At 37.6% G+C, this 14,723-nt stretch overlaps 1 protein-coding gene across 1 annotated transcript in view; it reads right to left on the bottom strand.

Annotated features, from left to right (window-relative positions):
- Positions 1–14,291, bottom strand: part of Colec10 (collectin subfamily member 10) — a 60,775-nt gene extending 46,484 nt beyond the window's left edge. The window contains 1 exon segment of the mRNA NM_001130541.1: positions 14,135–14,291. Coding sequence (NP_001124013.1) covers positions 14,135–14,282 — 148 coding nt within the window. The 5' untranslated portion in view covers positions 14,283–14,291.
- Positions 14,292–14,723: the final 432 nt, after the last annotated feature.

The following is a 14,723-nucleotide window of genomic DNA, read 5'->3' as shown; positions in this document are numbered from 1 at the left end:
ATGTGTAATTATGACATTGGTTGGAACAATAATTATCATTATGTTCCAGTGATTACAGCTATATTCAAATAAAACACAGTTTTATGTTGATAGTAAAAAAGATGGGTTAGAGAGGGTGATCTTTATTTTAGTTTTATGTCTCCTAGGGTGTATAGTATGACACTATTTAGAAGAAGAAACATAAGTGGAATAAATTTATAGAAAAGCCCCATTGAGAGAAATGAATCCAGAAATAAGAGGTAGCAGTACTAGGAAAACTCATTAGCTTCATTTTACATAGATTCTCTTCAAAATTCTCTCGCCAAAAATAATGAAAAAGAGCTACACCTTTCCCTTCCTTCATAAACCCCACCCATAAATTCTGCCTTAATTCCTTCATTATTGAAGTTTGTTGTTAGCATTGTTTTCTTGGTAATAGACCATCTAGTTACTTGTTACTACATTCTAACTGATGCCATGAAATACTATTTAAGCAACACACTCTCATTTAACTTCATATTAATGTCCACTACTCAATTTGACAAGAGAGTTTTTGTCCAACACTTTGATATCAAGTGTCATTCACAGCATCAGTTTTACTTGTGTGTTCATTAAGCACATATCAGTTGTATTTGTGCTTGGTTGGCTATCCAGCTCTGTGTTGGGCTGAAAGGAATTGAATATTGTATTAAGGAAGATCTGATCTGTGCCTAAGACTTTGGTGGAGAATCTCTGAACAGTGTTTTTTTAATGCTGTCTAACAAGTGAACCTGCGTGAAGATGAATGACTCTGGAGTTAGGACACTGTCCCATACATCTATGAGACATCATAGATGAGTTCAGTGTTGTTGATTTTCTTTCCAAGGACTCCTCCCCACCCTGACTTGTATTTTTCCTATACTTCTATAACTAAAAGAAGAGTATGTTGGGGAATATGCAGTGATAGGATGGACTTGGGGTGACTCAGTAGACAGACACAGATACTCTGTGGTGATTCTGGACATTAGCTGTACATACACTCATGTGTTCAGAATTAAAATAATAGAATTAAAATATTAGAGAATTAGGAATAAAGAACAACAGGAAACTGCATGCTACTGTAGTATAGATAATAATATCACAATGATATTTTCTTATCTCATAAGGACAAGGTAAAAAATACTATAAAAATTATGGAAATTCATCTTTTTCCCATTTTACTTTCTTTGAAAATAGATTTTTTATACAATATGTTCTGATTACAATGTCTTCTCCATTGATTCCCCCTAGATCCTCTCCACTTTCCAACCCATCTAAATCCATAGCATTTCTGCCTCTCTTTAGAAAATAAACAGGCCATTCCAGTCAGGGAAGCAGGTAGGCTAACTGCGAATCTTCACTTGTCCTTCCACTCCCTCAAACCCAATCCCCTAGTCCCATCCCCATTTCTGCAGAAGACCATTTGTGTGTCTTCCACTTCCTCTCTGCATACTTCTCCACAGAACTTTTCAAAACTTCCTTTACCACATTCATTGCTTCATCCCAACCCCTGGAAGGCAGGGGCAGCAGACCATGTAGGCTTTTTGCAAATCTTCACCTCCTTTAATTCCATTCCTCAGTTTCCTCACCAACTCTGTAGCAAAACACCAGTTGAAGATTCTGACCCCATTTGCAGGGGACTAAGCAGAACGTGATGGGATACCCTGCTTTCCTCCCTTCTGTGGACCTTAGCCCCCTTTCCCAGCCCATTCTCATTACTGAATGAGTGTCAACTCCAAATACCTAAAAACACATTTTACCTGGACCCTCAAGTGGTCATACCTATCAGGATTCCAGAACAATTTTCTTCCAGACAGTACTCTCCTAAGAAGCAGAGAGGCCTACAGAAACCAAGGAACAAAACACCAAAAAAAAAAAAAGGGACAAGAACAAATATCAACAAATATCAGCACCTAGAATTATAATCTCCCTAAACCCAGATGACTAGATGCTAGCATAAAAACACAATCAATAACAGCTAGGACATATGTCTCCACTAGAGGCCAGGAACGTTACCACTGTGGGGCCTGACTACTGGGACATAGCTGAAACACAAGAAAAAGATCTTTATGAATATCATAGAGATTCTTAAAGAGGAAATGAATAAAATAGTCCCAGATGACTAGATGGTAGCATAAAAACACAATAGTGGCTAGGAATATCATAGAGGTTCTAAAAGAGGAAATGAATAAAACAGTCTAAGTTGTATAAGAGAAAATTTAATCAACAAAGACCCAAACTGCAGGAAATTTGGAAATGAAAAATTTACAAACTCAAGCAGGAACCTTTGAGGCAAGCCTCACCAAAAGAATACCCAGCATGGAAGAGAGAATCTCAGTCATTGAAGACAAGATAGAAGAAATGGATATCTTAGTCAGAAAACGTTAAATTTGAAAAATTTACTACTGTACACAGTGACCCTTTGAATCACAGTAGACAGAGAAAATAAAGCATTCCATGATAAAACCAAATTTAAACAATATCCATATATATTGATAGCATCAACCTAAATAGGTTTTAAACATACCCAAGAAACACAGATAATGAATAATCCCAGACAAGTAAATCAAAAGAGAGAAAACACATGCACACACCAGCATCGCCCTCCCACCACCACCACCACAACAAAACAAAAGGAATCAGCAAATCCTGATACATCTCAACAACAGTGGACTCAGCTCCCCAATAAAAAAGACAAACTACCAGCATAGGTGTAAAATCAGAATTTATCTGCTGCATTCAAGAAACATGCCTTAAGAATTAAGTATAGATACCACCTCAGAGTAAAAGGATAGAAAATGTTACTCCAAACACATGCACATAAGGGGCAGGCTGGTACAATCATTTTAATCTCTGACAGAATATACTTCAAACCAGAAGAGATAGGGAAGGACACTACATATTTATCAAAGGAAAAATCCACCAAGAAGTTGGTTCAATTCTTAATAACTATGAAGGAAAGATAAGGACACCAGTTCATAAAATATTAAAAAAAAATCCCAAAAAGTTCTTCAGCCTAAATCACACATTTCACACAAACTCAACAGTTTACCTTCTTCTCAGCATCTCATGGAACTTCCTCCAAAACTTACCACATACATAAAGTCTCACTCTGCATCCTATCTGACTACCACAGATTAAAACTGGATATCAGCAATAACAGAAACAACAGAAAACTTACTAATTCATGAAAGCCGAACAATTTTCTATTCAGTGAAAACTGGTCTCAAACAGAAATGAAGAAATTAAAGACTCCCTAGTACGGAAAGAAACTAAATAAACAACATATCCAAGTTTATAAAATATGATGAAGGTTAAAAGATTCTAAGAGCTCATAGCATTAAGTACCTACATAAAAATATAAGAGATCTCATACTAGTAACTTGACAGCACACCTGAAATCCAAAAAACAAAAAGTGGAAATCACACTTAAAAGGAGTAGGTGGCAAAAAGAAAAAGGTCAAACTCAGGGTTAAAAATATTTTCAAAGAAAGAAAGAACATTAAAATACAAAGAATCAATAAAACCAAGAGTTGGTGCTTTTTGAAAATTGATAGAAGTAATTAAAAGGTGCAGAGATGGTACCTCACAAAATTAGAAATGAAAAAAAAAAAACATGACACAGACGCTGATGAAATCCAGAGCCCCATAAGGACATTTTATGTCCTTGAGCAACTGCACTCCACCAAATTGTAAAATGTAAAGGAAACGGATGATTTCATCAACATATACCACTTACCAAAGTTAAATCAACATCAGATAAGCAATTGAAAGAAACATATAACCCTTTGTGAAATAGAAGAAGTTTCACAAACAAAAAACAAACAAACAAAACCAACATCAAAACCCAAAAGAACAGACAAACATTCATATAAACAACAAAACTTTCCAAGCAAAACAAACAAACAAACAAACAAAATTTCCCAAAACCAAAAAAACCCATGGTGAGATGGCTGAAGAGCAGAATATATCAGAGTTTCAAAGAAGAGTTAATGCCAATATTTCCCAAATTGTATTACAAAATAGAAACAAGGAATATTGCCCAATTTTCCTTTGAGGCCACAATTACCTTGATACAAAAACCACAAAGAATCCAGTAAGGAAAGAAAATTACAGAATTACCAATTTCCTTTGTGAGCATGGATGCAAAAATTTTCAATGGAATCCAAGAACCATCCAAAACCAAGACGATCATCTACTATGAGCAGGTAGGCTTCATCCCAGAGATGCATGTGTAAAGAGATAAACGTAAAACACCATATAAACAAAGGGAAAATAAAAACCACACGATCCTCTCACTAATTGAATAAAAGGTCTTTGATAAATCTAAAATCCTTCTACGATAAACGACCCAGAGGGATTAGGGATAAAAGAGACATACTTCAACATAATAAAGACAGTTGACAGAAAATACGCAATCAAATGGAGAAAAAGTCAAATAACTTCACTAAAATTCAGACTAAGACAAGGTTGCCCACTCTCTTTATACCCATTCAAAACCTAGTCTTAGCCAGAGCAGTGAGTAAAGGAGATCAAGGGTATACAAATTGGAATGAAAGAAGTCAAAGTATCTTTATTTGCAGGTGATATGATAGTATATACAAGTGAACCTAAAATTACTCAGGGAACTTCAAGAGCTGATAAACATTTTTCAGCAAGGTAGCTGGATACAAAATTAACTCAAAAGAAAAAAAAAAACCAAAAAACAAAACAAAACCAAAACAAAAAAAACCAAACAAACCAAAAACCAAAAGAAAAAACCAAAAGAACCCCAACAACAACAAAAGAATAAGAAAACCAAACAGCAACAAACAAAAACTCACAAAACAAAAGTAGTAGCTCTCTTATATACAAATTACAGACTGAAAAAGATATCAAAGAAACAACTCTTTTTTAAAAAAGAAATTATTAGATATATTTCTTTACTTACATTTCAAATGTTATTCCCCTTCCCGGTTTCCTGTCCATAATCCCCCTCCCTCACCTCCCCCTCCCCATACAGGTATTCCTCCTATACATCCCCCTTACTGCCCTCCCCATATTTCCTTGCACTGGGGGTCCAACCTTGGCAGGACCAAGAGCTTTCCCTTCCACTGGTGCCCCACAAGGCTATTCATTGTTACCTATGCAGTTGGAGCCCTGGGTCAGTCCATGTATAGTCTTTGGGTAGTGGTTTAGTCCCTGGAAGCTCTGGTTGGTTGGCATTGTTGTTCTTATGGGGTTGCAAGCCCCTTCAACTCTTTCAATACTTCCTCTAATTTCTCTTACCAAGCAAGTGAAAGACTTTTATGCTAAACACTTTTAAGACTTCAGAGCAAAAAATCGAAGAAAATATCAGAAGGTGGAAAGATCTCCCATGCTCAAGCATTGACTGGATTAGCATAGTAAAAATGGCCACTGTATCAAAAACAATCTACAGATGCATCGCAGTCTCCATTGACATTCAAACACAATTTATCAGAAAAATGCAAAACAAAATTATTTTGAGAATTTCCCTTACACCAGGCAGAATGGCAAAGACCAATAAAACTAATGACAAAACATGCCGGTGATGATGTGAAATACGAAGCACATATCCATTGCTGGCGGGACTGTGAACCTGTCTCTCCTCTAGGGAAATCATTGTGGCAGTTCCTCAGAATGATGGGAAGCTATGTACTTCAAGATCAAGCTATTCCACTCTTGGGCATAAACCCAAAGTGTGCTTCATCCTACCACAGAGGCACTTGCTCAACATGGATCGTTGCTGCTCTGTTCATAATAGCCTGATTTGGAAACAACCAAGATGTCCTTTTAACAGGAGAATGGATAAGGAAATACGTGGTACATTTGCAAAACAGAAAAATACTTAGATGATAAACGAAATGAAATCATTAAATTTGTAGTTAAATGGATGAAGCTAGGGGAAAAAATCACTCTCAGTGAGGTAACTCACATCCAAAAAGACAAATACAGTATTATATTATAAGTATAGTTAGCTTTTATGTGAATGTTAGCTTTTAAGTCTTTGATTAGCCAGCTAAAATGAATGCTAATCTTAATTTGGAAAAGGAAATGCCATCTTAGGTCTGCTGTAATGTAGGAAAATAGATCATGTTTCCTGCATTGTGACTTTACTAGCTTCCTGGTAGTGGTTTGGTCCATGTGTTCAGCACAGGCTTTGCCTCACAATCCTTGAAAGACTGCCCGCCTTGATCCCTGAGGGATGAACTGAGCAATAAGATGACACTGATAAATTACTATTTCCAGATGTCCATTTTCTGAGGGGACTTTCAGTTTGTCCTTCCTCATATTACTATGTCCACCTCACTACATCTCGAGTTTGCAGAGACGTATGAGTCTCATATCTCTCATTGCTGTGTACTCAGGTGGCCGAGAGGATGGTCCAATGACATAGAAGTGACTTTAAGTTTAGTCTTTAAATGATATCATTTTCCCTAGATACAGGTTCATTTTTAGACAAGTAAAACACCACTATTGAAAATATTGTTTTACCTCATCAAATACTATTTCTTACCATATCACTTTGGCTCACAACAAGTGAAAGAATCTAGAAGAACTTGAGTGCAAGGTGTAATTATCTGTCACTTGATTAAAGTCGTTGGTATCAGTAGTCCATCTATTCTTCCTCATTCAGGAAGGGGTAGTTCTTCTGATGTGAAATGATTCAATTAATAGATACAGCAACGGTGATGCTTACACAAGCAATAGGTCATGGTGTTAAGGAGGGGGAATAAGTCACATTTTATTTCTCTTTAAACATGGGCTCGTGGTGGTTCAGTAGAACCATAAGCAAAAGCAGTACCTGAGATTCCTTCTCTTTAAAATAAGGGCTGTGATCCCCATACATGTCAGCAGCACTAAAAACGAAATAATGGATGAGCCTTTTTGTAAACTCAAAAGCAATGTGCAAATAATTTGCTAAAAAGATACAAGTATACTCAAGTGGTCACAAGAGACCTGAAATGATGCTTACAGAGTTCTCAAATCAAGCACAATCACAGTAAATAACTCCCAAACATTAAATTATTTAGATGACATTTCACTTGACTATTTGGAGTTCAGGATTTTACTGCATGTATTTACAATCCATCCCTAAAAGAGCAAATATGGCTATAAAATATAATTTAGAAGACTTTTATGATATGGTAGAAGATTGCAGATCAAATAATTTGATGCATAAAAGCAGGCAGACTCATTAGGAAATGAAATAGCATGAGCTCTGATGGTTGATGGAAGCATTTTAAAAGAGATACCAGGTTATACAGGTGGAGTTTCATAGGCTAAATGGAGAAAACTAAGAGGGATAAGTTGTCTGTCCTACGTCTCCCAGCAAAGGCTTGTTGTTGTATGGATATAAAAGAATAAAAAGTAACGGTATCTTTTACCCCGCTAGGTCCCAAGATATCTGCTAGATATTTTGGCAGAAACACATCCCAGCCGCACTTTCCTACACTCAAACCCCCACATAAAAGAAAACACAACACAATCTTAGATCCAATTGGTAAGATATAATTGCCCACTTAAACATACAAAGCCCAGTAGCATCCATCCCTTGAGAACATTAATAACAACCTGTAAATACACAGAGCAGAATCATAACATCACCTGCCATGGCTTCTCTCCTCTCTCCGTCTCCTCTTCTCCTCCTCTCTCCCCTAGTCTCCTCCTCTTCCTTCAAACTTCTCTCCCGCCATCCTTCCTTCTCCTCCAATGACAGGCCTCCTTCTATCCTGTACCTGCCTCACCTGTAACATCATCCTACAATGGCTGGAGGACAGCAGAATGTGTTGCCCAGGGTAGACAATAGCTGCTGTGATTCTTCTTGAAGGAGGAGGACAAGAAGAAGAAGGAGGGGGAGGAAGAAGAGGAGAGGAGGAGGAGGAGGAGGTGGAGGAGGAGGAGGAGGAGGAGGAGGAGGAGGAAAAGAAGGAAGAAGGAGGAAGAGGAGGAAAAGAAGGAAGGAGGAAGAGGAGGAGAAGGAAGAAGAGGAAGAGGAAAAGGAGGAGGAGGAGGTGGAGGAGGAGGAGGAAAAGAAGGAAGAAGGAGGAAGAGGAGGAGAAGGAAGAAGAGGAAGAGGAAAAGGAGGAGGAGGAGGAGGAAGAAGAAGAAGAAAAAGAAGAAGAAGAAGAAGAAGAAGAAGAAGAAGAAGAAGAAGAAGAAGAAGAAGAAGAAGAAGAAGAAGAAGAAGAAGAAGAAGAAGAAGAAGAAGAAAGTGCAAAAGCCAGTCTTCTAAACCATTTATTTGGGCACATTCACAGAATCCCTGAGGCCATATCAAATATGTATACTAAGTTTTTCATGTGGCTCAACTCCTTCTTCCTCACAGTGACACCATGACATAGAGAATTTTCTTCTTCATGTTGCAGGTTAGAAAAATCAGACTTTGATATCATTTGTCTTGAAGTTCATTTAATCCCCATTACAAGCCTACTATTATTCTCATTTTAGGAATAAATGATGGGAAGTCCAGGTGAAAAAGTACAGAAAGAGGGAAATACAAGTGAATGAAAAGTGGGGTCTTGGGATTGTGTGTCCTGGGAGACTGCAGGTGAGTTTGAAGTGGGACTAGAGGCTAATATGAAGTTCCAAAAGGGGCAGAAAGCTGTGGCGCACTTGTAAAGCCAATTTGTTAAGCCTATGAAAGAATTTTTTGAATCAAATTAAAGAGAAAGCAAGCTTATGGTGACCAGTAAGAGCACCAGAAGGGGGCAAAAATAATAAATGATAGCTGAGATGCATGATAAACTTGTTTTAGTTTTAAAATAAGATTTAGTGTGTATGGTAACACATTTTTAAAGTTGAAGGCACCAAAAGTTTAAGGCAGCAAGGCTAATTATATACATATGTGAACACATATTATTATATATACATATATAATGTATAATTAGTGAAGATGTCAAATTTAAAATTATGTATTATATATAATAAATTATATTAGATATACTAAATATATTAAATACTTAAGTACATTAAAATATATTTTATTTATTTATTTATTTATTTATTTATTTATTTATTTATACAATGTCCATGATATAAGGTTTTTCAATATGCAAGAGTCTGGTGCTATGGTCTCAATCAGAGATTTGTACATAGCCAAATAGTTACATAAGAGAATTGAGGAAAGTACAGTCTAAGGGCTATGCCTTTACTAAAATGAGACAAACAGTTTTAAAAATCACGACCATTCACTACCCATCTTTATACTTTGATGAATGAGGGTTTTATACTTCCCCTCCTCACCTAGCTTTGAAATGTTGTTATCTTGGCATCTATTCAAAGGAAATGGGTAGGAAGAGTGGTCCCAAAGACCCTCAATGTGGAATATCAAAGTTAAAGAAGCCAATCCACTTGCTTACATGCTCTGTGACTTGCAAAGACTAGGCAGCCTACATGTAGATATGACCCCATCGATGTGGTCCTATGCCTTACTATACATTGATCTCATAGATCTCTTTCTCTAATGCTAACTAGTCAGACTAAACAACCAATGATCACACAGTTAGAACATGGATAATGAAACAGGATGGATGAAAAGCTCTAGGTTCCCAGTTCTACTTGTAACTTGGCCACCAATGCCTGTGAGACTGGCACGACATTAGTGTGCCCCACTAGACTTCAAATTCACAAAATTGGGCTTAAACCAAATGATCATTGAGAGTTGCCTGGCAATTGATATATGTCTAACCTAAGGATGTGAGAGACTCAACCTCCTGGGTGTATCCAATTTTATGTATGAGGAAGTGGCAAGAGCCCTTCCTCTTACTGGAGGTTGAGAACTATATGGAGAAATAAGGAAAGTCGTGTCAATTCTGCAATATGCAACAATGTCAAATAATAAAGAGGACGATCAGATGTATGTCCCTTTTCTATTGTTAATTAATTTGTTTGGAAGAGCTTATTCCTCCCCATGGGGATAATCTTCACCTGTCTTTCCTTATAGTATGACCTCTCAGTATAAAAAGAAAGTTAGCTGTGACACACATATGCGATACACCATATGCCTACTGCTTTCTGCCCAGATGTGTGCCCTCATCTCTCCATGTGAGAGTTCTACAGGGACCAATGAAAGTTTTAAATAAAACCCAAATCAGCTCATTTCTGGTTCCGTACACTAGAGCACACTCAGCACGGTTTGAGGGCCATGCTCTGCCTGGCTAAAGCATTCAGCAGGCTGACTGGAAAAGACAATACAAATGGAGCTCAGTGGCATAACACTAGTGACTTTAACTCTGAAGCCTAGTTTCTTTATACGGCCAATGGGAATTGTATATCTTTTGCAAACTTTATTGAGATAATTAAAGTGCACCATGGTGGCAAAGTACTCACATGGTTTCGAATGGTAATACATTGCTTAACATGTATTACTTGAGTGAAATAATGCTTATTGCCAAATAAATGAAGCACCAGCTTTAATGATTAATGAGGGCATATGCGTCATTTTAACATACCTTAGTGTCCACTGATGAACTGAGGTGATCTGAGGTCAGTGTCCTTTGATAAACGAACAAGCAGCTATAATCATTAGAAGGTAGTCAGTGGCTAATATTTTTAAGTGTAATACATGACAACTACAAACTAAAGTATGCCATGGAATGACTAGGCCTGGACAAGAGGATAAATTCAAGAGTAACTATAGCTCTGAGTGAACTTGGGAGCTCCACTTGGCTTCTCTAGAGAACATTTCCTCATTCATTTGCTTAGGATATTGATAATAGATATGGACGTTGTGAAAATTAAACAGGACAGTGTATTCAAAGTCTACTTAGCCGAGCCTCCCAAATACCCCTTAGTGACTGAAAAGCCTTTACGTTGTTTCTTCATTTTTCTCTCATACATGCTGTTTACAATTAAAACCACCAGAGGTCAGACTTTCACACAAGTTGCTAAAAGAAACTGCAGTGGTAGGGATTTAAAAAAAAATAAAAAAGAGCATTCACTGCTAAGCAGCAGAAAATAAAGGCTTCAGGTATAGAAAGAAACATAATGGGGGGCTTTTAGCGAAGAAGTCTTGGTAACTAGAAAACTTAACGTAAAAATTGCTCCTTGGTGCACTTGAGAGGCAGGCAAAAGATAGAGAAGTCAAATTTGTTAAATAAGTATTTGTGATATCTGCACAAGATTTGTTTGTGGTGATTCTTATATCTTAAAATTAGAAAATATGTATGATGAAGGCCAAGTTTTTGAATGAAGAGGCTGAACCTTGAGTAGATCAAACAGAATCTCGCTCTTTTCCTCTGGTAGGATGCAATTCAGAAAAGACGCTGAAAAGCATGTCTGTCTATTGAACCACATATTCACTAAGGGGATGGTGTTATTGGTATTTCATCTGCTGGTCTGAATAATTTATTCAGCTCCCACTCTCCTGCACAAAACTGAGTTACGTTCCTTTAATTGTCTGTTTCTCGGGGAATCTGGAAATTTCTGAGCACAGTATTGTTGTGCTGGTAAACATTGAAATGAGCTGATTATTCATGGAGGAAAGAAAGGATTAGGCCCCTTAAAAATGTCTCCTTGGCCATCAAGCTATGTTTCCCCCTTGCCAGGAGTGCAGTATTTACACCTGCCTTCTTGACATTTGTGAGAGCCTATTGTAGTTCTTACAAGGAATGAGATATGGTTTATATTTCAAAGGAAGTCCCATGTGCTTTCACCTCTAATACTGTGCCTGGGGCAGAGGAAAGGCATCAGAACTCATGCTAAGGTTGGGGCCCTGTGAAGGCCGTTCACGAAGATACAAGTTAACGAGGAGCTCAGCCTGAGCTTGCAATCCATTCCCAAGCTTGATACCTACAGACAAGTCCTGAGATGAGATCCTTATCTTACCTGTGTCATCTGACTTGATGCCTAGAACTTGGGAAGGATTCAGGATGTTCCAGAATCATGGAATCTCTTTACTGAGAAGGGAACTTAGAACACCCGTGGTGCAAAGGCCGCATGCTCCATAAGGGGAAACCATACCCGAGCTATAAGATATGAAGTTCTGAAACGCGGTGTTCCAAAACACTCTCTTAGCTCCTCCTTCAAGGCATACCTACAGCTCTGTCCTCCCACAGCAGCTTAGAATCTGCCTACAGTTATCCTTGGGCTCAGGAAGAGAGTGACGCTTCCAAAGTTTAAAACCGTACTTGAATTTTTTTTTTTTTTTAGTTCTTTTTTTCGGAGCTGGGGACCGAACCCAGGGCCTTACGCTTCCTAGGTAAGCGCTCTACCACTGAGCTAAATCCCCAGCCCCCGTACTTGAATTTTTAATGAGAGGACTCTACCTTTGTACTAGGTGAAGACATGACGAAAGACAGCTCATGGATGCTACTGGTTCTCAATAAAGACTATTATAGGTTGAAGTGATAAAATGAAATATTTTTGTTTAATTTTTAAAAGGTAGATAACTTATTTATTTTGTTTCTTATAAAGACTTGCATTGTTTCTTAAATTAACTCAGTGTCTGCAAGTAGATGAGAGTCATTCTGAAATTATAATTCCTCTGCTTTAACCTCCTGAATGCTGTGGTACATGGCTGATTTTGCAAACATTTCAGATTTTATTGCATATTGCATGCAGCCCTTTGAAACTTAGAATTACTTAATGCTTTTCTTAAGCTCATTCTGCAGACTGGCTCCTGTCTCAACAATTTCTTTCCTCATTTGCTCTGCGGTATTATGTCCCAGCCTCAACTCAATACCTTCTCAGAAAATCTACACAAAACAATTTATCTCTTTATTGTTCATGACACTAATTTATTATTTCATGTACTGCTGTGCCTAAAATAGGGCCTGACAATGTATAATCAATGCCTAGTAGTTGAATTGCCAGGGACATAGTTGTTGGATGGGAATGTGTTATGTTTAGGGTATTTAATTAAGAGCTTCTTATTCCATCATGAAAATGGTAGCATTTCTTCAAGAGGGAAAAAAAACTCAGCTAGATTCTCTCAGTTGCACAATTGAGGAAGCCTTCAATATACAGTCTTCAGAATACCACAGGGAAAACACAATTTCCTTGTATGCTGTGAAAGGTCCAGTAATAGATTTAAGTAAATACTATTTCTAACCAAAACTTTCCTCTCTGAACATTTGCCCTTGCATTATTCATCTACTCACCAAGGAAATGATTTGGAAGCCCCAAGGTCTCTCTGTGACTCCCTCCATTTATTTTATGGTAGCAAAGGTTAGAAGCTGGATTGCAATCGCAGGAGAAAATTAATTCAATGATTAAGAAAAATGCACTTTAAGCAATACAAATTTAAATAACTGACAAGCACCGAGTCATGTTGCTTTCCTTTCTTTCTTCTTTTAAATCTTTTATTTTCTACTCGAGACTTTAAGCAGCTACAATTCTTTTGCCCAATAGCCTCAGGAAGCATAGCATGAATTACTAATAGGAGAGAACCAATCTACACTGCACTGGCCACTTTCAGAACAAAAAGGGTAAGAGCTGACACAAGGAAAACAGATTTATTTAACTGACTGCTCACCTACCTCCAAGGGAAAAAATAGCAATGACAACCAGTGCTAGAAGGGCATTTGGACCTTAGACCCTGACTCTACCTGGGGGGATAAAAAGGAATATTTTATCATTCTCCAGCTGAAGGCAATTGACCTCAGAGATTCCACTTTTGAATAAAAAATATTCATTTGTATACTACTTTTGATCTTTAGTTAAGAACATCTTCCCCACTGGAACTTAGGAGCCCATTAATTAAAAAACATATACTTTAGAAAAATTTATTTTTGACCATCTAGGTAAATTTATCTTTCGAATCAGTGTGAGTGAGGAAAGAGAGGAAGGATGGTAGCTCTAGGGTAAAGGAAGGTAGTCCAATCGAAAAGGTTAAGAATCCTCACCTCATCTAAATACAATGGAAGAGTTTCCCAGAGTCCTCAGGGTTTGACATCAGACTTAAATCCTAGGACTTCACCTTTTTCCACCTTCCCTAAACTACCATCAAGGAAATCTATAGTAAATAACTAATAGTCCACTGATTTCCAAAATAGACAGGAAGTCAGAGGAAACTAGGAAGGAGGGGGAGAGAGGACACACAGCAGTTAGGGCGGATTTGAGGTGAGGAAAGAGATCCTATCTATTTTTATACAATATTATAAAAATTTTATAAAATTTGAGGTTTCTTCCTCACCTTTAGGTCCTGGTGAAATGGTATGTGTGACACAGACTTCTGCAGCAGAGCGACCATCAACATCCAGACCCAGACTCTGAAAGTGCAAGAGAAACAGCAGCAGCAGGATGAACTGGTTTCTTCGAAGCAGGACTCTACAGCCATTCATGACTGTGGTTCTTCAAAAGAGGGTCCCTAAGGCACACGAAATAAACAGCATTATTTTTTAAAGTAAAACCTTCTGCTTCAGAAGAAAAAAAAGGGGGTATCTGGAAAGTACATTCCAGAAATGGCTTCAAAGACAAGCAAGGAGGCATTCCCTTGGGTGTTTATTTTCTCAGGATTCCAAATGGACCATACATTGTCCAGACCGTTTCTTTTCAAATGACAACAGTTTATTGAAAATTATCTCTAAACTAAACACTCGGATGTGCAGGTCAATGGAAACTTTCCCATAAGCAGAGAGACTAGAGCTGATTGGTACTGAGTACTTAGTTTGCTATGAGTTTAAACATTGCATTCCAGGAGTGTTGGGGAGGTTGCGACCTGAGATTTCTGCACATTTTGCAAACATCATGCATGGCTTTAAGCTTTTTATAATGTGTTGCTT

Source organism: Rattus norvegicus, chromosome 7 (assembly GCF_021556685.1).
Source record: "Rattus norvegicus strain SHRSP/BbbUtx chromosome 7, alternate assembly SHRSP_T2T, whole genome shotgun sequence".
Taxonomy (NCBI): domain Eukaryota; kingdom Metazoa; phylum Chordata; class Mammalia; order Rodentia; family Muridae; genus Rattus; species Rattus norvegicus.
Note: the sequence above shows the minus strand (reverse complement) of the source record. Positions and strands in the feature narration are given on the sequence as shown.